This window comes from Ursus maritimus, unplaced genomic scaffold (assembly GCF_017311325.1).
Source record: "Ursus maritimus isolate PB19 unplaced genomic scaffold, ASM1731132v1 scaffold_12, whole genome shotgun sequence".
Lineage (NCBI taxonomy): Eukaryota > Metazoa > Chordata > Mammalia > Carnivora > Ursidae > Ursus > Ursus maritimus.
This window is the reverse complement of record NW_024423564.1, coordinates 69135148-69154557: the sequence shown is the minus strand read 5'-3', so window position 1 is coordinate 69154557 and position 19410 is coordinate 69135148. Positions and strand designations below refer to the sequence as shown.

The window sequence follows — 19410 nt, the reverse complement described above, 5'->3', positions numbered from 1 at the left end:
CCCAGGCCCTGAAGATTAGTCAAGGTCCTTGTCCTCTGCTTCCCAAGTGCTGGGGACTTCAGCCCCTTCTCCACCTCCACTCCCTTCTAGTATCTTCATTTCCCCAAGACCTGCTGGGCCAGGATACTGGCTGGGACCTGAGCTCTCAGCAGTCTGGCCACCAGTCTGTCCAGCAAACTGACACAACTGGGGGCAGCAGTATTGGTGGAAGGACTCCCCAGTCCTAGCAGTGATGCCCTGGAGAAGGGCCTGGCTCTGCCTGGGGACTCTGCGAGGGGGGCTGCCCTCCCGAAGCCCAGTCCCACCTGGTAAATATTTCATCTTCAAGCTGCTCAGCTAATCCCTATTAATTTCAATACCGCCGCCTTGCCTGGCTCAGCTCCCAATGCATTATTTATCCCCTTTGTTTGTTTGTCGCTAACAGGTGGGCCCCAGCGGAGGCGCTGACTGGGGACAAGCCCACTCCATCACAGTGTGGCTGTGAATTAATCATGAGGACTAATGGGAAGCACCTCAGCTCCAGGCACTGCCCTAGCTGCCTCCCCCTGCCCTGGCACCCAGGGGTGGGCCAGGCCCACCTCAGCTCAACTTAATTCAAAACAACACATTTTATTTACTACCTGCTTACACGAGTCAGACACAAGGTTACCCTTTGGGGATACCAGCTGAACAAACAGACATAAGTTCCTGCCCTCAGGGAACTTACAATCCAGTTGAGGAGAGAGGCGTTAAATGACTATTTCTTAATTAGGATCGTGAGGAAAGGCTGTGCAGGGAAAGCACTGGGTGTTAGCAACATGTGCACAGGGGAGGACCTGACCAAGTCTAGGAGTCAGGGAAGGCTTCCCTGGGGAAGCAAACTTTGAGCTGCTCCCCGAAGGATGAGTGAAGGATGAGCAGGAGTTAATCAGGCCAAGGGATGGGAATGGGGGGCTCCCAAGGTCCATAAAGCCACGTGGGAAGGCCCTGAGGTCAGAGAAAGAATGGCAGTTGCCAGAAAACGGGGGAGGGTCTTGTGCTGGAATGCAGAGGGCACGAGGAGAGTGGCTTGAGAAGGAGCAGGGGACTGCCACTACACCAACAAAGCCCAGCTTGGGGATGCTCTTCTCCCTAAACGACTGGCATTTGTTCCTGGTGGACTGCCACGGACACGTCCTGAACACCTGATATGCACACTCACAGCACCTCTGCTATCCGATTTCTTGACCTTCTGCTGTGGCTCCTGAGAGATGGTCAAGATCATTAACCCTCAATTGCACAGATTAGGACCCTCCGGTGCATTCAGCCTGGGGCTTATGAGAAGGCCTCTGTGGGCCTCTCAGCACCCTGAAGCTTGGGTGTGCCCATGGCAGGACCGGGCTGGATCTGGCCTTTTGACTCTACGTGGGGACCACGCACAGGGCTGGGAACACTGAGCTGCCTCAGCCACAAGTGCTCACACCACCTCCCAGGAAGGAGCCTCCCTCACCTCTGAAATCCAGCACTGGACTGGGCACCCAGAAGACCTCAGCAAACATCTGAATGAATGAACAAAAGTGAATGAATGCCCCGCAGTCCTCCACAAAGATCTTTTCCTCAGACACTCTCTTCAAAACTTTTACAGAGATCTAAAATAGACAAATGAGCTAACTGGTACTTGGTGGGAGGCAGGTTTACAGTATTTTCCAATGCATTACCTTCTTTCTCCTCATAGTAAGCCTGGGAGGTAGGAGTCACCATCAACCCCATTTTAGAGAGGAAGAGACAGAGGCCCAGAGTGGCGAGTGACTTACCCAGGACCACACAACCTGGCAGTGATGAGCCTTAACTAGAACAAGGTCATCCTGTTTCTAGGCTCCTGGCTCCAGCACATCCATAGGTCTGCCCCTCTGTGGGCATTTCCCCAAGGATCTCCCTTGGTGGCTCCAGGGACCCTAGTTCTCAAGAATGATCCCAAAATGGTCCCACCTCGTTTATGAACCAAATGTAGCTCAGCCAGGGCAGAGGCTTCATTGTGCGCATGGTCAGGGTTGGTAATTCTATTCAAAGTGGCCACTTTGAAAATCCATATGTCTTCAGGCTCCCTGTACATCACGGTGTCAAGTCCTGGAGCAGAGGCATCCATCAGCACCTCCCAACACCAGGGTCTGTGTGCCCACACGCCACTTCCCACCCACGTGCCTGTCCTTGGCTCCCAGCCGCTCGGGCAGTACTACCGGCCCTGTGCGAAGGCTCACTCTGGCCTGCCTGCGTGGCCCAGCGGTACCCCTGCTTTCAGACTAGTCTGGCTGCGGGGCCCCACCCCTGCCCCAAACGCTGCCTCTGCCCTGCCTGCTTCCCTGCTCTCTTGGAGCTAGGCAGCCAGCACGGAGGCAGCCTCGATAACTCGCTAACGTGCTGCCCATGCTGTTCTTAAAAATTTATGACTGTGCAACATGAAAAATCCGGCTGAGGAGCCGTCATTAGCGGTGCTGCCTTCCTCCCCCACCAGAGCCGCCCTCGTAAATTGAGATTTATGGCTGCAGCAGGCGGGGCGGGGGCGTGTGCAGGCGGTGAGGATGCTGTGGGGGAGACAGGGAGACCGATGAGACAGCGGTGGGGCCGGGGGCTCCCCCCTGCGGCAGCTCCAGTTTATCACAGTCTGCGGTGATACCCACCGAGAGCAAGGTCTTGCCTGGGGTGCGAGCCTGGCACGGATGCAGGATATCGCCTAGCAGTGGGACTGGAGGGGGAGGGGCCTGTCCCGTGCCAATCACTGGCTCCTTTAGGTGGAGGACCAGATTCTGAGGTCCAGGTGCTGAGCAAAGACCTCCCAGGAGGATGATTTGAAGAGGAAGAAGGTGGGACCTAGGGAGGCAGCAACATCCTTGCTGGAGTCACAAGGCCTGGGCCCGCAGAGCCAGCTTCTCCAACCAGAAGCACGTAGGTCGGACTGCGATTGTGGTATCCCAACCAGAGATTTGGAGGGCAGGCAGAGAGCAGGGCAGAAGGGTGCCAGCAGTCTTCCCTTCCCCTCTTTTCTCTGGTAAGGAGGGCTGGTGGAGAGGACCTTGGGGGGGGGGGTGCAAGTACTAGACCTAGTCACAGAGCCTCCACAGACAGAGCCCAGGCTCGGGCTGAAGGGAAGAGGAGGTAATCCTGCAAGCCATCCCCCCTGTAGCCCCCCATGCCCCCCCCACGGACCCTCCCTATTACCTCCCCGCTGCCTCCTCCCCTGCTCACTTAGCCCTGTCAGCCAGGCCATTATGAAATTGGGGTTTCATTTACAGACTAATTAAACATTACAGCTTGTTCACAATTACAACGCGGGGATGAGGGAGTAACTAATTACGGAAGAAATGAGCTAACATTTATCTCTGCTCCCACCCTCCCTCTCCCCGCTGCCCCCCCAATCTGGCTTCCTCCCACTCTCTGGTCAGTACCTGCTCTCTAGGCTTATTTCCTAGGATGGGGGGCTGGAAGGGCTCAGCACCCATCCACCCTGGACACAAGATCTGACTATTGTTCCCAGACACTCTGGGGAGGGGCTTAGCTCCCAGGGCCCCGCTGCAGGAGACAGGTCTTTTGTGCAAGACCTTGGGTGTGACTAAAGTAAGGGACCCTGTGATGCTGTGTGACTACGACGTGGCGGGGGAGGCACTCTACTTTGGTGTGTGAGTGTGACAGTACTGTAGGGCTGTGTGGCTCTGTGTAGCTCTACCTTGCAGGGCAGGGTTCTGGTGTGATTGCTGCAGACAACTATGTGTGATGGGGTATGTGTGTGAATGAACCACACCCTCACCCTCAAACCCCAGACAGAACAGAAAAGAACTAGGTGGCTGCAGGAGGTGATGGTCAAAGCAGCCCTGGGCCCAAATCTCCACTGGGCAGCCCTATTCATTCCTGCCTCAGAAGCAAGAAAGGGAGCAAGGTTACCCTGTTCCGGGCGCTCAGCTCATCCCTGCCCTCAGGTTGGTCTTGGCCTCTGGCCAGATGCCCCCTGGGGCCCAAGAAGCCTCCTGGGGGCCTGGGGTGCCCCCTGTGGGCAGGAGTCCTGGGGTCTGGCTGGCCTGCCGCAGAGTTTAATAATAGTAACAGTGAGAGTAAGCGTTTCCATCCTTCCTGCCTTTGGGCAGAAGAAGAAAGGAAAGAGGAGGGAGAGGAGGGAGTGGAGGGAGCGGGCTGAAGGGAGGCTTTGAGGCCTCAGAACTCACATCAAACGGCCGGATCTGGGCCTAATTGTCTGACCCCTGCCCCTGCCTTCAATCAGCTCTGCGGCTCCCCGCCCGCCCCTCGCCTAACTAGCAGCCATGTTCTCCTCATTAGGACAAGCTCCCCTTGCACACGTGTCCCCGGACATGTCCCCAGCACTCTCAGCTCCCAACCTTGCCTGGTGGGAGGGTACAGTGGGGACCCAGTTTTGGAGGGGCCCCTGGGTCAGCTATACCCTCCGCCACCACAGCTTCCTGGACTGAGCTGCTCAGCCCCTCTCCTTGAGCTGCAGGGGCCTGGATGCCACATGTGGTGACATATCCTGGGGCTGGCTCAGCCGCGGGGTGCGTTCTGTCCTCTGTGCGTCCTTCTTGCTACAGCCCGACTGTCTCAGACACACTGCTCCTGAGGGCGGCATGTGTTTGAATCCTGTCCCTTTTGGTCTGGTTCAGCCTGGCAGGGGGTCTGGTCTGGGTCAGGGTCTGTGTTCAGAGGCTGGGAGCGGAAGGAACGCGTCTGCCCACTGTGCAAGGGTGGCTCCCTTCCACGGGCCCAGGCATGCTGATGTGTCGAGTGTCTGGGGCGGCCGCAGCCACACTGAAGCAGCAGAACTTGGTGGTTTCAAGCTCTGACCTTAGAGAGAGAGATGTTTAAATTCTGGCGCTCCCACATCCTTGCTCTGCAGCCTTGGGTGAACGGTAACCTTCCTGAGCTCCAGTCTGCTCACATACAGTAGTGCTGACAGCCCCTATCTCACAGGGTTTGGAAACTTGATGAGATGACAGATGGGAACTCCTCTGTACTACACCTGGCACTCCGCAAATGTAGAAGGATACCGGTGTTGGAGGGCGATTCAGATCAAGTTGCCCCCTCCATAGGCCACAGCCCCACTTTGCCCAGGTGGGGTCTGGGCCCTGGTCACCAGTGTCAAGGACACGAGGAGCTGTGGGGAAGGGGATAATACCAGGGGCAGAAGCACCTATGCTGGAGCCTAAGCTTGGGGGCAAGGATGTCACACAGCAGCTTCAGGTGGCAGGGGCAGAGCCCAGCTTAAGGACTGTCAGGGGGCATTAGGTCAGCGGAGGAGGTCTGGGGCTGGTCCATGAGGTGTGGCCCCTCCCAGGAGTACTGTGGGCCTGGCAGGAGGGATGCTGTGAGCACCGCCAGAGTGAAGGCTGTCTGGCTATGCACGGCACTCATTTTCAGGGTGCCAGACCTGGATGCAGTCAGGGGAGGGGCTGGCCTGGTCTGGGCCCTGACATTGTCTCTCACCTTAAACCAGTGGTAATGACTTGCAAATATTGATGAAAACGCAAACTACAGAGATTGTGTTTTTCGGGGAGTGAAGGTGGGGAGCGGGGATAAGGAGGAAAATAAACTGAAATGAAGTCCAGTTATCTCCCATCTGTGGCTGCTCCTAATCCCCCAGCCCAAAGGAATCCAATGCAGCCCCTTATCTGCCCTGTCAATCACTCCCTCACCGCCCAGTGCTCGGTGGGCACCACACGCCCTCACACACACTCAAGCACATGCTCACACATGCACACACACGCACACACTCACTCCACCGACTCTTGCTCCAACACTCCCGCCCACCCCCAGCCCATTACTCCTCTGAGTAGGAGCAGCCAGCACGCAGGTCCTGCCAGATGGATGCAATTTGCATAATATCAGCAGTGGAGGCTGCAAGATCACCAGGGGTCAGGGCGCTGACATCCCCGCACAGTCTATCTGCAAGTGCTAATTTGGCCGGCATTGATCTGTCTTTCTGATTTCTTTGTCATTTACGTCTGCGACGGTTTGACAGGAGATACAGAGAGAGACAAGGGGAGGCCAGGCCGGGCCCGGGGCTAGGAAGGTAGGGAAACAAAGATTGTACTTCCCAGTGCATCACACACGCACAGAACACAAACATACACATACCAGAACCTTCCCCCATCCCTCCGGCAGTCCACTTGTCTACCTGTCTATCCATTTTGCCACCTGTGGTTGCTACTGAAGTCTAGAGCCGGGGGTCTGGCAAGGACCAATTCCTCGGATGTCTCCGGGGCTCCAAGGGTGCCAGCTGAGGAAGGAAGGAGTGAGTACCCCTCCAGGTGAATACTGCCTCCAGGCAGGCCAGTGGAGCCCCTGTCGATGCCTGGAGAGTAATACCTTCTCATGGCCACCCGTCCCCCAGCGGCTCACTTTCTCTGAGCCACACCAGAAAGAACTAGACAGGAGTGGGGCGTGGGGGTAGTGCCGAGGAAGCACATACTCCAGCGTCTCTGCCCTCTCCCTGTAAGGCAGCTGTGCTGACTCCCCCTGAACCTGCCCTGAAGATGGCCGAAGTGGAGGGGGCAGGGGTGGCCCGAGCAGCACCTTTCTGCCTCTCTGGGACAGCCAGGGAGAGGGCTACTGGGTCTGCAGGGGCCTTATATCAATACTTCACCACCCTCAGGTCTTCCAAAACCCAGACTGGTTTCTAGCTGATTCTGAAGCCCCTTAGCTCAGCCAGAAAGCCTTAGATCCGATCAGATCTAAATGCTACCTGCTGAACCCTCGGCCACCATCCCTACATTCTTCTGTGCCCTGGGAGAAGGGTTCCCCATAGGGATGGGGGCACTGCCCAGACTGATGTCAATGGTAAAAGGGGAGGGGAGGATAAGATTGCAACTCTGGAAAGAAAGAACCCACCGCAGAGAAGTGGACATGGTCACTCTGTCAAGGGAGGCAGAGGGGCCTGAGCCTTCCAAGGGTGAATGCCCCCTTCCTGCCAGCCACGGTGGCTCTGTCTCGGCCCCACCTCCTTTCCCTTGCCGATGGTAGCAGAGCAGGGTGATCAGAAGGAACTCCCTGCTGGGCAAGAGGGGGGCTGGCGTTTGGTGTGTGCTAATCCTGGGCCTGAGGTCTTCAGAGGGACCTGGGGAACTTCAAGGAGGGGAAGGCAAAGCTGTACTGTAGACGAGCTCATTAGCCAGCACCCCCACCCCCCCCACGAGGAGGAGGGCGGGCGGCCCAGGGAGCGTGGCGGCAGAGGCGGCAGAGAAAAGGCTGTCACTGTCCTTTCTTCCTTTTGGTACAAGCATCTCCCTGAGCCGACGATTCTCCTGCAGTGACACCTCTCACGGGAGCTAATGAGATCCGTGTCACAGAGCTAATGCGCTCTGACTGGACTCTTGATAGACACCCTAGTCCTTCAGGGGAGACTACAGGCCAGTACTGCCCCCCTGGGGCCAGGCCCCCACCTTGCCTCCTGCCAGCCCAGCTGTTTTTGCCAAACCATGCTGGGCAACAAGATCCTGAGAGTCCACTTGGTGGTGTCTGGCCATCCCTTCTTACCACGAGCCTCAGAGGGACCCTCCTCAGGCCCTGAGCAGAGGGGTTAAAGAACCAGGGCAGGACCACCCAGCTGGGCATCAGGGAAGGCTCCAGTTATTCTCCTAGCCAGCTGAAATCAGCACTCTGTGCGGCCTCCATGTCCCAACAACAGGTGAGTTTTTACTGACATTTCCTGTGCAGATTTCTGGGTCCTGCTGTTAGAGAGATCAAGTATGGAGGGCCTGAAAATCACCCCCAACAAACTGTAAGTGGGGTCCAAGGATGTAGTTTGTACATGCACACTGGGAAGTCCAGGCAAGATTCCCAAAAGAGGTGGCCCCTGGAAAACGGGCAGGATTTTCCCAATGAGGTGGAGAGCAAACAAATCAGAGTAAGAACTCTCAGAGCCAGAAGGAGGTCAGAAGCCAAGAGTTGCCATGCTCTGGCTCTGAGGGTGACTGTAGCAGGCGTGAAAGGGTGGCAATGCCTCCCTTCCTTTCTTCCTTGACAAGGCTTTGTCAAGGCCTGTATACAGGTTTCACACTGACTGAGGGAAAAGAGGGAAGTGAGCTTCTGTTCTTCCTCACGTCTCTGTTGGTAGCACAAAGCCCGACACCAAAAAGGTGCTTCCTAGTTCAGCACAGCGGTAAGAACACAGACTCTGCCCTCAGATGAACCTGGGTTTGAGTCCTGGCTCTTCAATTCAAGGGGCTGTGCGACTTCAGGCGAGGCACTTAACTGAGTCTCAGCTTCCTAGTCTATAAAATGGGAATGATAATGCCTGCCTTCCATAAAACTGGTGTGAAAATTACATTAGTTAATAAAAAGTACCCCCAAATACTTGCTGACCCTTTGCAGAAACAAAAGCAGCACAACACAGCAGTCTCAAGTCCCCCGTGGAGGTCATCCTGCCTCAAAGCCTTTGGTCCACAGGAAGGATGCAGACGGAGTCCGCTGACCCCCGACATCAGCAGTTGTGCATATGCGCGGTCCCTCTTCTCCCCCACCCCACTCCACACCACCCTGTTCACGAAGTGTCCCTCTCCTGACTAAGAGGCCATGCTGACAGCCCACGACACCCCCCTTTCTGCCTGGAAAAAGAGCTCCACCACCTCCATTCCTGAACCTACCTCTCCCTCAGCTGCCAGGGCCAACTGTACCTGTCTGACGACCGCACCTGAGCTCCGTGGGGGCAGGGCTCTCTGTCATCTTCACCAGTACACCTATCACAGTTCCTGACACACAGCAGGTGCAAGGTAAGCATTCACTGACTGGTCCTCTGCCTCCATTCGCACGGCTACTGCTGGCTCTGAATTAACCATCACCTCCGTGCATCTTATGGAACTGCCCCTTCCGCAGTTTCTCCTTGCTAGTCCTCCCTGCACAAACTCTGAGACGGCTTGAATTGAAGCCCAATTCTGAGCAGGTCACTGCTCTGCCAGGATGCCCCCACGGCTCCCCTGCAAATAGTTCAACCATGCACATCCATCCCAGTGGGCCCTCTCCCCTTCTACAGCCTACCTCCCAGCCCTAGGCTGGCAGCCCAACCCTCCAGCATGCCTGCCCCTTGCTCTCTCAGTGCCACCACACCCAGTTCTCAGCAGGAATCCCCACCAGGTAGGCCCCACAAACTCCCCCTGCCACCCATACCTTAGAAGGAGGCTCAGGAGATCTCCCTAGGGCCTAGGATCATCAGTGATTTGCACACAGACCCACTGCCTACCCCCCACCATGGCATCATGGGAGAGCCAAGCGGATCCCAGAGATGGCTAAGCTGTGGGATCTGTGGAACCCTTGCCCAGCATCACCAATGCCTTCCCCCCCACCAATATACATACCACTCCCCACTTCAGGCTGGCAGCTCCTCACGCAGTTAATTAGCACTATGTCACTGAGGACCAGCCTGAGTGGCCAGTGACAGGAGATGACCCTTGACCCCAGGGCTGGGAAACAGTCCACATCAAACTCTTACAGCGCGACCCTTTTAGCACGCACAGTAACTCGGGGCACCGCCAGCTGAAGCTCATTAAAGCTGTCTCTTTGGCGCGAGGGCCATTAACCTCACTGCTCAAAACCAACGCCTCCCCTCCCCGCCTCTCCCAGCCCAATTAATGCCCTGCATCTCCCTCCCCACCAAACACCCTCACCCACACCTCAGAGCCAGCTGGGAGCTGGCCGGGCAGCCCTCTGCATTCAAAGATACAAAGACCCAGTGCCAGGAACCCCCAGTGCCCTGGGGAGGCCATGGTGTTGGCAGGGCCACAGAGGAGGGGCCTGCCTGAGCACCCACTGTGTGCTGGGCCAGGCACTGCCCAAGCCCTTTACACAGGCAGCTTCACTTGAACCTCCCCACCAGCCCTGAGAGGCACTGGCACTGTCCCTTGTCTGAGGTCACAGGGCTCTGGGCGGTACAGCCAGAACTTCCTCTGGCTCCAAAGCCCTTGCTCCATTGTCACTTGTAACCTTGGACTGTCCCCTGTGTCCCAGCTGGATGGAAAAGCCTTCTCCCCTGGAGAGGGAAGGAACACCTCAGGAGTCCTAACAGAGAGGGAAGAAGTAACCTCTTCCTCTCACAAACACACCCTGGGACACATCCACAGACACAGGGCACCCAGCTCAAGGCCGACCCAGCCCCGCTGGTCCCTCCAGCAGCCAGACTCAACTACTGGCAACCCCTGCCCGCCTGGGCCAGTGCAAGTCTTCTCACTGATCCTCATTCTCTGGCCCTTCTCTTTCCCGTCTCTCTGGCACGGATTCATCTGCTCACTCTTTCACTCAGCCGCCCACCCCAGTGTTCACTAAGTGTCCACTAAGAACTGGCGTGTGCAGTGTGCACTGCCCCGTCAGTGCTTAGGAGGGGATCTGATAGTGCTGTCCTCTCGCTCATGAACCTCCTGTCTCCTCAGAACCTCATCGAAGAGCCAACCCTTTAACCAGGCATTCAAGACCCACTTATTTCCCCATTTCTTTTCCAGCTGTTCCCTGACCCAAGTGTCCCTCCCACTCCAGTCACAGCCAACTACGTGTAGGCGTCTAAGTTGTCCTCAACGTGCCCTTGTGCTTTTGTACACACAGCTGCCCTTAAGTAGAAAACCCTTCCTCCATTTTTCTACCTAGCAAACTCCTATTCATCCTTCAAGGATTTCCTGACTCAAGTGTCTTCTTCTCTAGGAAACTCCCTGCTGAGCTCCCAAGCATCTCACCTTGCTAGGTTTGTGGTCTCCTCTAGGCTGTACAGAATAGCTCCTAGGGAAGGGAATAGGAGTTGCTGTGGGGTACCTCCAATTCCTTAGACCTGTTGACTGCTTCCTCTTCCCCCCCCACCCTGGACCCCAGAACAACTTTGGGGTATCCCAACAAGAATGATACAGGGCATCCCTGAAGTCAGTGAGATGTACATAAAGCAGCAGAAGTCACTTTGGCACCTGAGGACATGGGAATCCTCCCCTGGGGCAGCCTAGGTGTTCCTATTAACAGCTCTTAGTACCCTGGGTACCCAGTTCAGCCTCTATCTTATCCTAGGACGTGACCTCCTTGAGGACAAGAATATCTACTAAACATGCCCAAAACCCACCAGGCACCAGTGAGCTCTGTGGAAAGGATGAAGGGCTGGTCTGTGACAGGTAACTGGGTCCTTTTGGTGTATCTTGCTGGTCCCTCTGCGGCCACAGCTCCCCAAAGGTACACAGGTTATGATAATGTCATACCACCTCCCAGGAATACCACCCTACCCCGCTCCTCCCCACTTGGAACAGTCTATGCTTGTCAAGTATTTGCATGATGTGTGCTCACACACAGAAAATCAGATACACAGCAATGAACAGACACACTTTCTGTGGATACACACACGGGTTGATGGTTGCTTCCATATACAGACAAACGACCTCAAGAAAATCAACCCAGATATATTATTACACTCACTCACACACCCCCCAATACTGATATATCTGAAGTCAGCAGAGCCTCCAATGCCTAGAGTCACAGCCACTCCAGCCCCCCCCCACCAAGCAGGGATCCCTCTGAGGGTGCAGCCCCACCTGATACCCCAAGTGGCCCCTCCCAACCCAGGCACCGCTCAATGGAGGCTGCTGCTCCTGCGGGGGAGTCAATACCCTGTGGACGGAGCCATCGGTCAGAAGGACCCCGACTAATTAAAAGCTGGTGAGGTTTAAATAATTCATCTCCTTAACTCCCATTGATCGCCCAGTTTAGTCGCCACAGACTTGAAACAATATTAAACAGCCTCCTCTAGCTCCACGGGGGTGGGTAAGCTGACATGTGCCCACCCCTCTGAGGAAATCGCCCAGCAGAGATGCAGACAGGGTTGTGGATATCTTGGCCTGAATCCAAGGCCACCTGTGACCCACCCAAAGCCCAGACCCCAGTCTCCTCCTAAACAGTGTTTTGAGAGGTCTTTTCCAATGGTCTGGTTCCACTCTCCCCTAGGCCACCCTTCTTCCCCACTCCCCCCAGCTATGGAAAGCACCCCGTTAGAGCAGAGAATGAGCCACAGAACCCCTCTGTGTGCCAGGGGACTGGGGCATGCAGGCAGGGGCTGACTGAGCTGCCAAGGGGTATATGTGGAGGGACTGACCAATGCCGCTGTGGGGCCGGCCTATGTGTTGCAGGCTGAGGCCCTTGTTCATGTCTAGAAGTCCATTCTTGGGCCAGCAGCCCATGGCGAAGCTGTAAGCCTGGAAGACAGGAGGCAAGAATGGTTAACAGAGGCCCTGACCCCCAATACTCACCACCTCCACCCTCCAGCCAAATCTTCCCACTAAGGGCTTACTCTCGTTATGTCCCTTCATGAGAGTCCCCTCACTGGGTCCCCTTTCCACCAGGGCCCCCATCAGAAAATCCCTTCTTTTTTCAGAGCTCCTTTTGTTCTAGGCAGCTCCCCATCAGAGACCTCCAGCCCCCAACGGGTGCCCTCTTGCCAGGCTCCTCTAGAGAGCTCCCATTTACTAAGACCCTCCTTCTCAGGACCATCCTGTCATCAGGGCACCCCCTTCACCAGGCAGCCCTGTTAGAGTCCCCCCTCCAGTGTACCCAGCACTGTGCTGGGCCCCGCCCCACAGCATTGGTGGTCATAAGGCCTGGTGTTGGGAAGGACTTGGAGACCAACATATCCAAACTTCACTCTATAGACAGGAAAACTGAAGCAAGAGGGGGCTAACCACCTGCCCTTGGTCTACTTGCTTTAGACCGAGAAGCAGGCCAGGTTGTCGAAGGCTGAGTACCATATGTGGGCTCAACTGAGAAGGGGTAAGGTCACCTGGTCGACTCAAGCAGCTGTGAGGGGAACACATGAAGAGACAGAGAGAGAGAGAGAGAGAGAGTATGTGTGTGTGTGTGTGTGAGAGAGAGAGAGAGAGAGAAAGAGAATGTGTGTGTGGTAGGGGGAACAGATCTCTGTTGAAGGTCAAGTGCTCACTTATGCATATTCAAAGCGGCCACCCATCGATCTGTACTTAATTGTTTTCCTGGGGTTGGGGAAGGAAGTGCTGGGGGCATCGATCTGCTCAAGCCCCTAGCACTTCATTGCCCCCCTCCATCCCCTACTCACGCCACCTGACCGCCACCAACCTCAATGGTGGGAGGCGGTATATGGCAGGACCAGGGATGGAACTTTTCTTTCACGGTCCCTTACAGGCACAACCGACTTGACGTCACAGATGAGGAAACTGAGGCCCAGAAAGAAGAGACTTACAAGGGTTAGAATGCTATTAAGTGGCCCAGTGGGAATTGAATTCCTGCTCAGCCTGCTAGCAAAGTCCTGGGCTTCTACCGGGGGCTTGTGTAGCTGGCTGGCCCTTCAGACATTACCCATCCCCTCACCTTTGAAGTCCTGGAAGCCCAGGCTGCCCTGCTCCCAGTGGCAGGAAGCATATGGGATATGGTCAATAGGAATGTAGCTTGGGGGAGTTCCCAGAAGCTAGGTGGGGAGGCCACAAGTGGAACTAAGGTGACTGCAGCCACGTTCAGACAGGCACTGCAGTGCCCCGACCCATGCCCCGGCCTGGAGGCCCTCATCCCACTAGAGACTCCCTCGCAGCAGGCAGGGCCTAACCCCAGGTCAGAAACCAAAGACAGAAGGCTGGACGCGGAGTCCGTGCTGAGGCCAAGGGGCTGGTACCCCTCCTTCCCAGCTGCAGGAACCAAGCCCTGGCTCTGCAGGTGCTTCAACCTTAGCGCCGTCCCAAGCTGCTTTCCTTGACCACAGAGGGTACCAGCCACAACTCAACGTCCCAGCCAACCCTCCCACACTTTCCCAGGCCGCAGCTGGACCCACAAATCGGGGGCTGAGTGTGAGGCTCAAGGGCAGGGGAGAGAACGCTGGCTTGCAGCCAGGGCAGAGCTGGGGAAACGCAGGCAGCGAGGGAAAGGAGCCAGTGGGTGGTGCACAGCTGGATGAGCCGCTGAGCGTGGTCAGGGCCATGGCTGGAGCGCAGTGGGCCAGAGAGCAGTGGCGGGCCGGCTTTCAAGTACTTTAAAATCACTTACAAAGGCCGGATTAAACGATCAGAAATTCCATTTAATAGGACAAATAAAGAAATAACAATCTACCCTATCAGCCTGGAGAAGGCGAGCTGGATGGGTTTTTTTTCCCCTCTAAAAAGGAAAAAAGGAAGGAAGGGGGAAAAAAGAAGGATAATGTGTGTTTACTCAAGCAAAGAAAAAAATATTTAAGTGATGTCGGGGAGAAGATTGCAGTAACTAGTGAAGAATAACATCGTCTACTTTGCTGTCAAATCACACCCGAATTTCAGTAATAGATTCTCGGCTGACACTCAATTCAATTCGAAGGTGATCCTGCTTTATCCCAGCCCATCAAATATTAAACACTTGCATTAGCAGGTGCTGCCGCTTCCCGGCTTAAAGCGGCGGGCGGGCAGCGGGCTGCTGAGGCCCCTCTGCTCTGCTCGAGGCTTGGGGACAGGGCAGCTCAACGTTATCTGCACGTCATCCTGAGTCTTATCGCAGCTAAGCGGGAAGACCACTTCAGATAACATTAGACGCTTGCCCTGACGCGTCACTGTGATTAGATTATTATTATAATTATGACTCCCCAAGATCTTCCCTAGGCTGGGACATATGGAAGGGGGGTAGAGGGTGGCAGAGCCCAGGAGGGCCGGGCTGGGCCTGGCTGGACGAGGGCAAGCTGGAACCCGGGCAGGAAAGCAGAGGTAGCAGGCAAGGCAGTAGCCCGGTCCCGCCTGACGGATGCCTTTCAGGAAGGGCAGCCTAGCTTGTCAGAGCGAGGGCGAGATGAATTGGCGTCTCCAGCGTGGCCGCGGGTGTCATGCGCACAGTTTCATATTCCCAGATAAGGCATGATAACCAATTGCTGCCGTGACATGGCCTCATCCAGCACTTCCTCAGGGGGCACGGGCGGGGGGAAGGGGGCAGCACGTGCACATGGGTCTGCCAAGCTCCTAATAAGAGGGATTTAATTTTTACAAATGCTGCTTCCAGCGGGGCCTTCACATACCAGCCAAAGTCCAAAATGATATTAAAAACGGTTAATTAAAACTGCTCTCCTTCAGCCTGGGCTCTCCCCTTGCTGCCCCTGCTGAGAACCCTGGCAGGTCTCCCCCAGGTACTGTCACACACCCCTGCAGAGCTGAACCTTCAGAAGTGACCACCAGCCTCAAGGAACCCCCACAGGCACAGTCCCAGGGCACAGTCCCACAAGCTCTCTCCAACGCCTGCCATCTGAGGGACCCCTCGGTCACAGCCAGCAGATGCAGAAAGCCACCCAGAGAACACAGGGTCCTACAGCAATCTGTGGTCTGGATCCTCACACCTGCTACCCCTCTATGCCTGTACCCACATGCCCACCACCCCCAGCACTCACTTCTAAAGTCCCTCCCTACCAGATACATACACCAGCAAGTGTGCACACCCACACAGGCACCAAACTCTCCCTCAGGTTACTTGGCGCATCCTTCCATTCCCCACTCCCTCCAGACGTCCTCCCGAAGATTACATCCGTCTATGAATCTGAGCAGAGCCTTCCCAGGAGCCCACTCAGGACAAGCTGATGTGGGTTGTGCCTCAGAGAGTCTGACTGAGAAGTCAAGGCTGGGACCCAGGGAAGCAGCAGAACATGCGGATCAGGGAGGCTGTCCCCTGTGGCTGCCCACAGGGACAACGGAGAGAAACAGCCTGTGTGGGGCTGGAGGCAGCTAGGAAAGCTTCCTGGAGGGAGCGGTAGTGGGGGGCTGGGCGGGGGTCTGACAACATTCCAGGCAGGAGACACAGCAAGGACAAAGGAGAATGGCAGGAGCAAGCTCCGTGAGAGTGCGGGCAAGGGCTTGGGTGTGGCTGGGGCAGCCCACAAGGACGGAAAGAGCCTATCTTGAGGGGCTACCTCCCTGCTCTGTGTACCAATGGCAGCACTGGCATCAATCAAGGGACCTAATTATTGCCCATCCCCTTTCTCCCGCCTGCTTCCTTTCCCTGCTCCCTCCCTCTCTCCTGCCAGCCTACAGGGTGTGGGGGTAAGGGACCTAGCAGTTTTCTGACCTCAATCAGCGCGGGGCAGGAATCTGTTTTAAGAGCTCTCGCCAAAAACCTGTGCCCAAGCCCCTATCCCACACTGGTTCCAAATTCTTGGGGTGCCACTTCTCCAGCTGCACCTCTCCCAGCCACCAGGGCCCACCTGCCCAGCTGTGGCTTCCTGGCCGAAGAGTGGGGCAGGTGGAGTTGGGGTGAAAGATGCTGGGTCTACCAAACCACCCCACCACAGCCCTGTGCCAGGCAGGCACGCACACTTTCCTTCCCCTGGGCTGCTGTAATTTCCATGCGCGGGGAAGCAGGTGCCGAGCTGCTCCCGGCTGGCTCTTCTCTCTCGCGGCTCTGCCCGCCTTGGCTGCTGCCCCATTAGCTTAGTGGCCAGCCATCTGCGACGGGCCTGCCGCGCAGCCCTGCTGTAGGCGCGGCGGGTGGCCCCCTGTGTAACAGGGAGCTTTGCCATTAGCGCCTTTAATATTCTGACACCTCAGCACAGCCTGCTATTACATGCAAACGCTGATCGCCCTGTGAAATTACATTGCTGGGCCCGCGAAATGGAATCGTGTATAATCAGCCTCCTCCATGCACTGTCAGTCCCATCACAAACACGGCGCCCGGCGGCTTACGGGGGCTTAGCAGCTGCGACAAGTGTATTGGGTTTAATAGATGAAGTAGCCCTCATCGGCAGCAGCATCAGATCCTTCAAGGAGGAAGGAAGAGGCATCGATGGCTGCTAGGGCGTCTCTGCCCACCCATTCACTACCTGCCAGGGCTCGGAGGGTGGGGTGGCCACTGAGTGGGCAGGTCAGTGGTTGGCGTTAGAACCCAGACTATACACAGAAGCACAGACTGCTCTGTAACTTCCAGAAAACCCAGAGCTTCCAAGCTGGAACCGGTACATCGGACCTATCCAGCTTCCTCATGAGATGGGGAGGAGCAGGCCTTTAACCAGACCTCTGGGTGACATGTCACCTGGTGGACCTAAGGCTGATGGGTCATTTCCCAAGATGAGGAACCAAATCAAATCACCTGCCATTCCCACATACACCTAACAGACGAAGCTGTAAGGGTGAGAGTCTGGCGGATGAGGGAGAGAAAGCCAGACAGACATAACTACTACTTAATTCCTTATCTAATTGGCCAGCACTTCTACAGCTGGCGAACCAAGTACCAAGGACACAGGTAAACACGAGGATGGCAGACCCAGCAGCCCAGGCCTCAGAGAAAGGCAGTGTGGTCCGGCTCAGGAGCCAGACGAACACGAATTTGGTTCCCAGTTCTGCCAGTTATTAGCACGGTCACTTGGGAGGAGTTATCAAAAGTCTCTGAGCCTGTCTCCTATACTACACCGTGGGTCTATAGTTCTTTCCCCAGGGATACTTGAGGTCACTTGGGAACGTCCACTCCTGCTGTGACCTCCAGACAGTCTTGGTGCTGTCAACCAAAATACACCGCCTTTGAGAACGCTGCTCCCGCTCCCTTTCCTGTGCTCAGCCTAGCACCAGTTGCGGCAGACTGTTTTCCAGGGATGGCTGCAACACCATCTTCCGTCTCACCTGCGCTTCTTACAACGTGACTTTGACTCCCCTGTTATCAAGAGAGGGAGTCTATGTCCCTCTCTTTGAAACAGCATACGCTTTTGCAACTATTTCAACTAAGAGGGTAATGCAGAAGTAATGGGACTTCAAGGCGATTGCAGAAATAGAGGAGGCAGCTTCCTCCTCATTCACTGGAACACTCGCCCTGGAGCCTGAGCGGCTCTGTAACTAGCCAGACTGCTCCAGGGTAGCCATCTTCTGAGGAAGCCCAAACTAGTCTGTGCAGAGAGCACATACAGAAGCCATGAGACTAGGCAAAGAGAGAGAGAGAAACCCAGCCAGTCCCCCGCGGATCCCTGTGCCAGCTCCAAGGACTAGCTCCAAATGAATGAGAGAGGCTAAGCCAGAACCACCTTATGGAGCCCTTCCTAAATTCCTGACCCACAGAAGCCATGAGATATAATAAGAGAGCTGCTGTTGTGTTAAGTCACTAAATTTGGGGGTGACTAATTATGCAGCAATACTAACTAGAAAACCAATACCTACTCACTTTTGGATGTACTCTGCCAATACCTTCAACTTCCTGCGGCTTTGAGACTGTCATTCCTCCCCTCTCTCTGGGACTCCACTCCAGGTCAGCATGACACTGGGTAACTCTAGTATGTACAGGACAGCCCACCCATGAACCCTGCCTTTCAGTTTCTCAACTTCCTGTGCTTTAAAGACCTTCTCCTCTACCTATCTAAATCAGCCATCCATCCCTACGGCCACACTCAGGGCCTTGTTATCACCCAGAACTGCTCTCCCTCAGAAATCTTACAATGACAGATTTCACTCTGACCCCCGCCTCCTATCCTTTCAGCTTCTGTACCCTCTACTCTTGCTCTTTTCCCAGTCAGTCCATCCCCTTCTGGGCTCGATCCTTTTTCTACCAGGCCCAGAGCCCTGGGATCTATCACTGCAAGCACCCATTCCCCAGTCTTCAACCCCCCTGTCCACTTATCCTCGTACACCTTCCCTGAAAAAACCCAGTGATGACTCCATTTCTGCACACTTGCACCTGCGTTCAGTGATGCCGGAAAGTCACTCTGATGCATAGAAAGCGGCCACTGTGGGTACAAGATCGCAACCTGAGCAATTCTCAGTGGTACGCAACAATCCTACTCTTCTCTGACTTTCACAAAGCTAATAAAAGCTGTGGCACAGAACTCTTTCAACTGCATGCCCCTCATCTACAAATTCATCTGTACCTTTCCCTGCCTGCTCCTCCAGCGACGCTGTTCTACCAGAAGGGACACCTCGCTTCTTGTCTAAGGCCAATTGCGTACTCGTGCTTGACATCTCACCCTTCTCCTGCCTGCTTAGTCCTGCTCCATCTGGGATCCTCTTTCTTTCTAAATCCTTAACCTTCCGCTCTCTGCTGGCTCCTTTCCACTAGCATTTTAGCAAATGTTTGAATCTCTCTCCACTTTACATAACTTCTTGTGTCTCAGGTTCCTCTTTGTAAAATGGGGGTAATAACAGTTCCTACCCCATAGAGTTGATGTGAGGATTAAATGAATTACTGTGTGTAAAGTGTTTAAAACAACGCCTGGCCCTCTGAAAGTGATGTCAGTATTAGATTATTATTTTTATTTATGTTTTTTTTAAAGATGTTATTTATTTATTTGACAGAGATAGAGACAGCCAGCGAGAGAGGGAACACAAGCAGGGGGAGTGGGAGAGGAAGAAACAGGCTCATAGCAGAGGAGCCTGATGTGGGGCTCGATCCCGCAACGCTGGGATCACGCCCTGAGCCGAAGGCAGACGCTTAACCGCTGTGCCACCCAGGCGCCCCTACATTATTATTTTTAAAGCCCTCCATTCACTCCATATCCCCATCTGG

The 19410-nt window shown here is 55.3% G+C and overlaps 1 protein-coding gene across 5 annotated transcripts in view; it reads right to left on the bottom strand.

Moving 5' to 3' along the window:
• Positions 1-19410, bottom strand: part of ERI3 (ERI1 exoribonuclease family member 3) — a 126412-nt gene that overhangs the window by 12992 nt on the left and 94010 nt on the right. For 4 of the 5 annotated variants that reach the window (XM_040627390.1, XM_040627386.1, XM_040627385.1 and 1 more), the window contains one exon: positions 12065-12164. The exons of the other annotated variant lie outside the window; for it this stretch is intronic. In XM_040627390.1, the coding sequence (XP_040483324.1) occupies positions 12065-12164 (100 nt within the window). The remainder of the gene's footprint in view (positions 1-12064; positions 12165-19410) is intronic. 5 annotated transcript variants of the gene reach the window in all.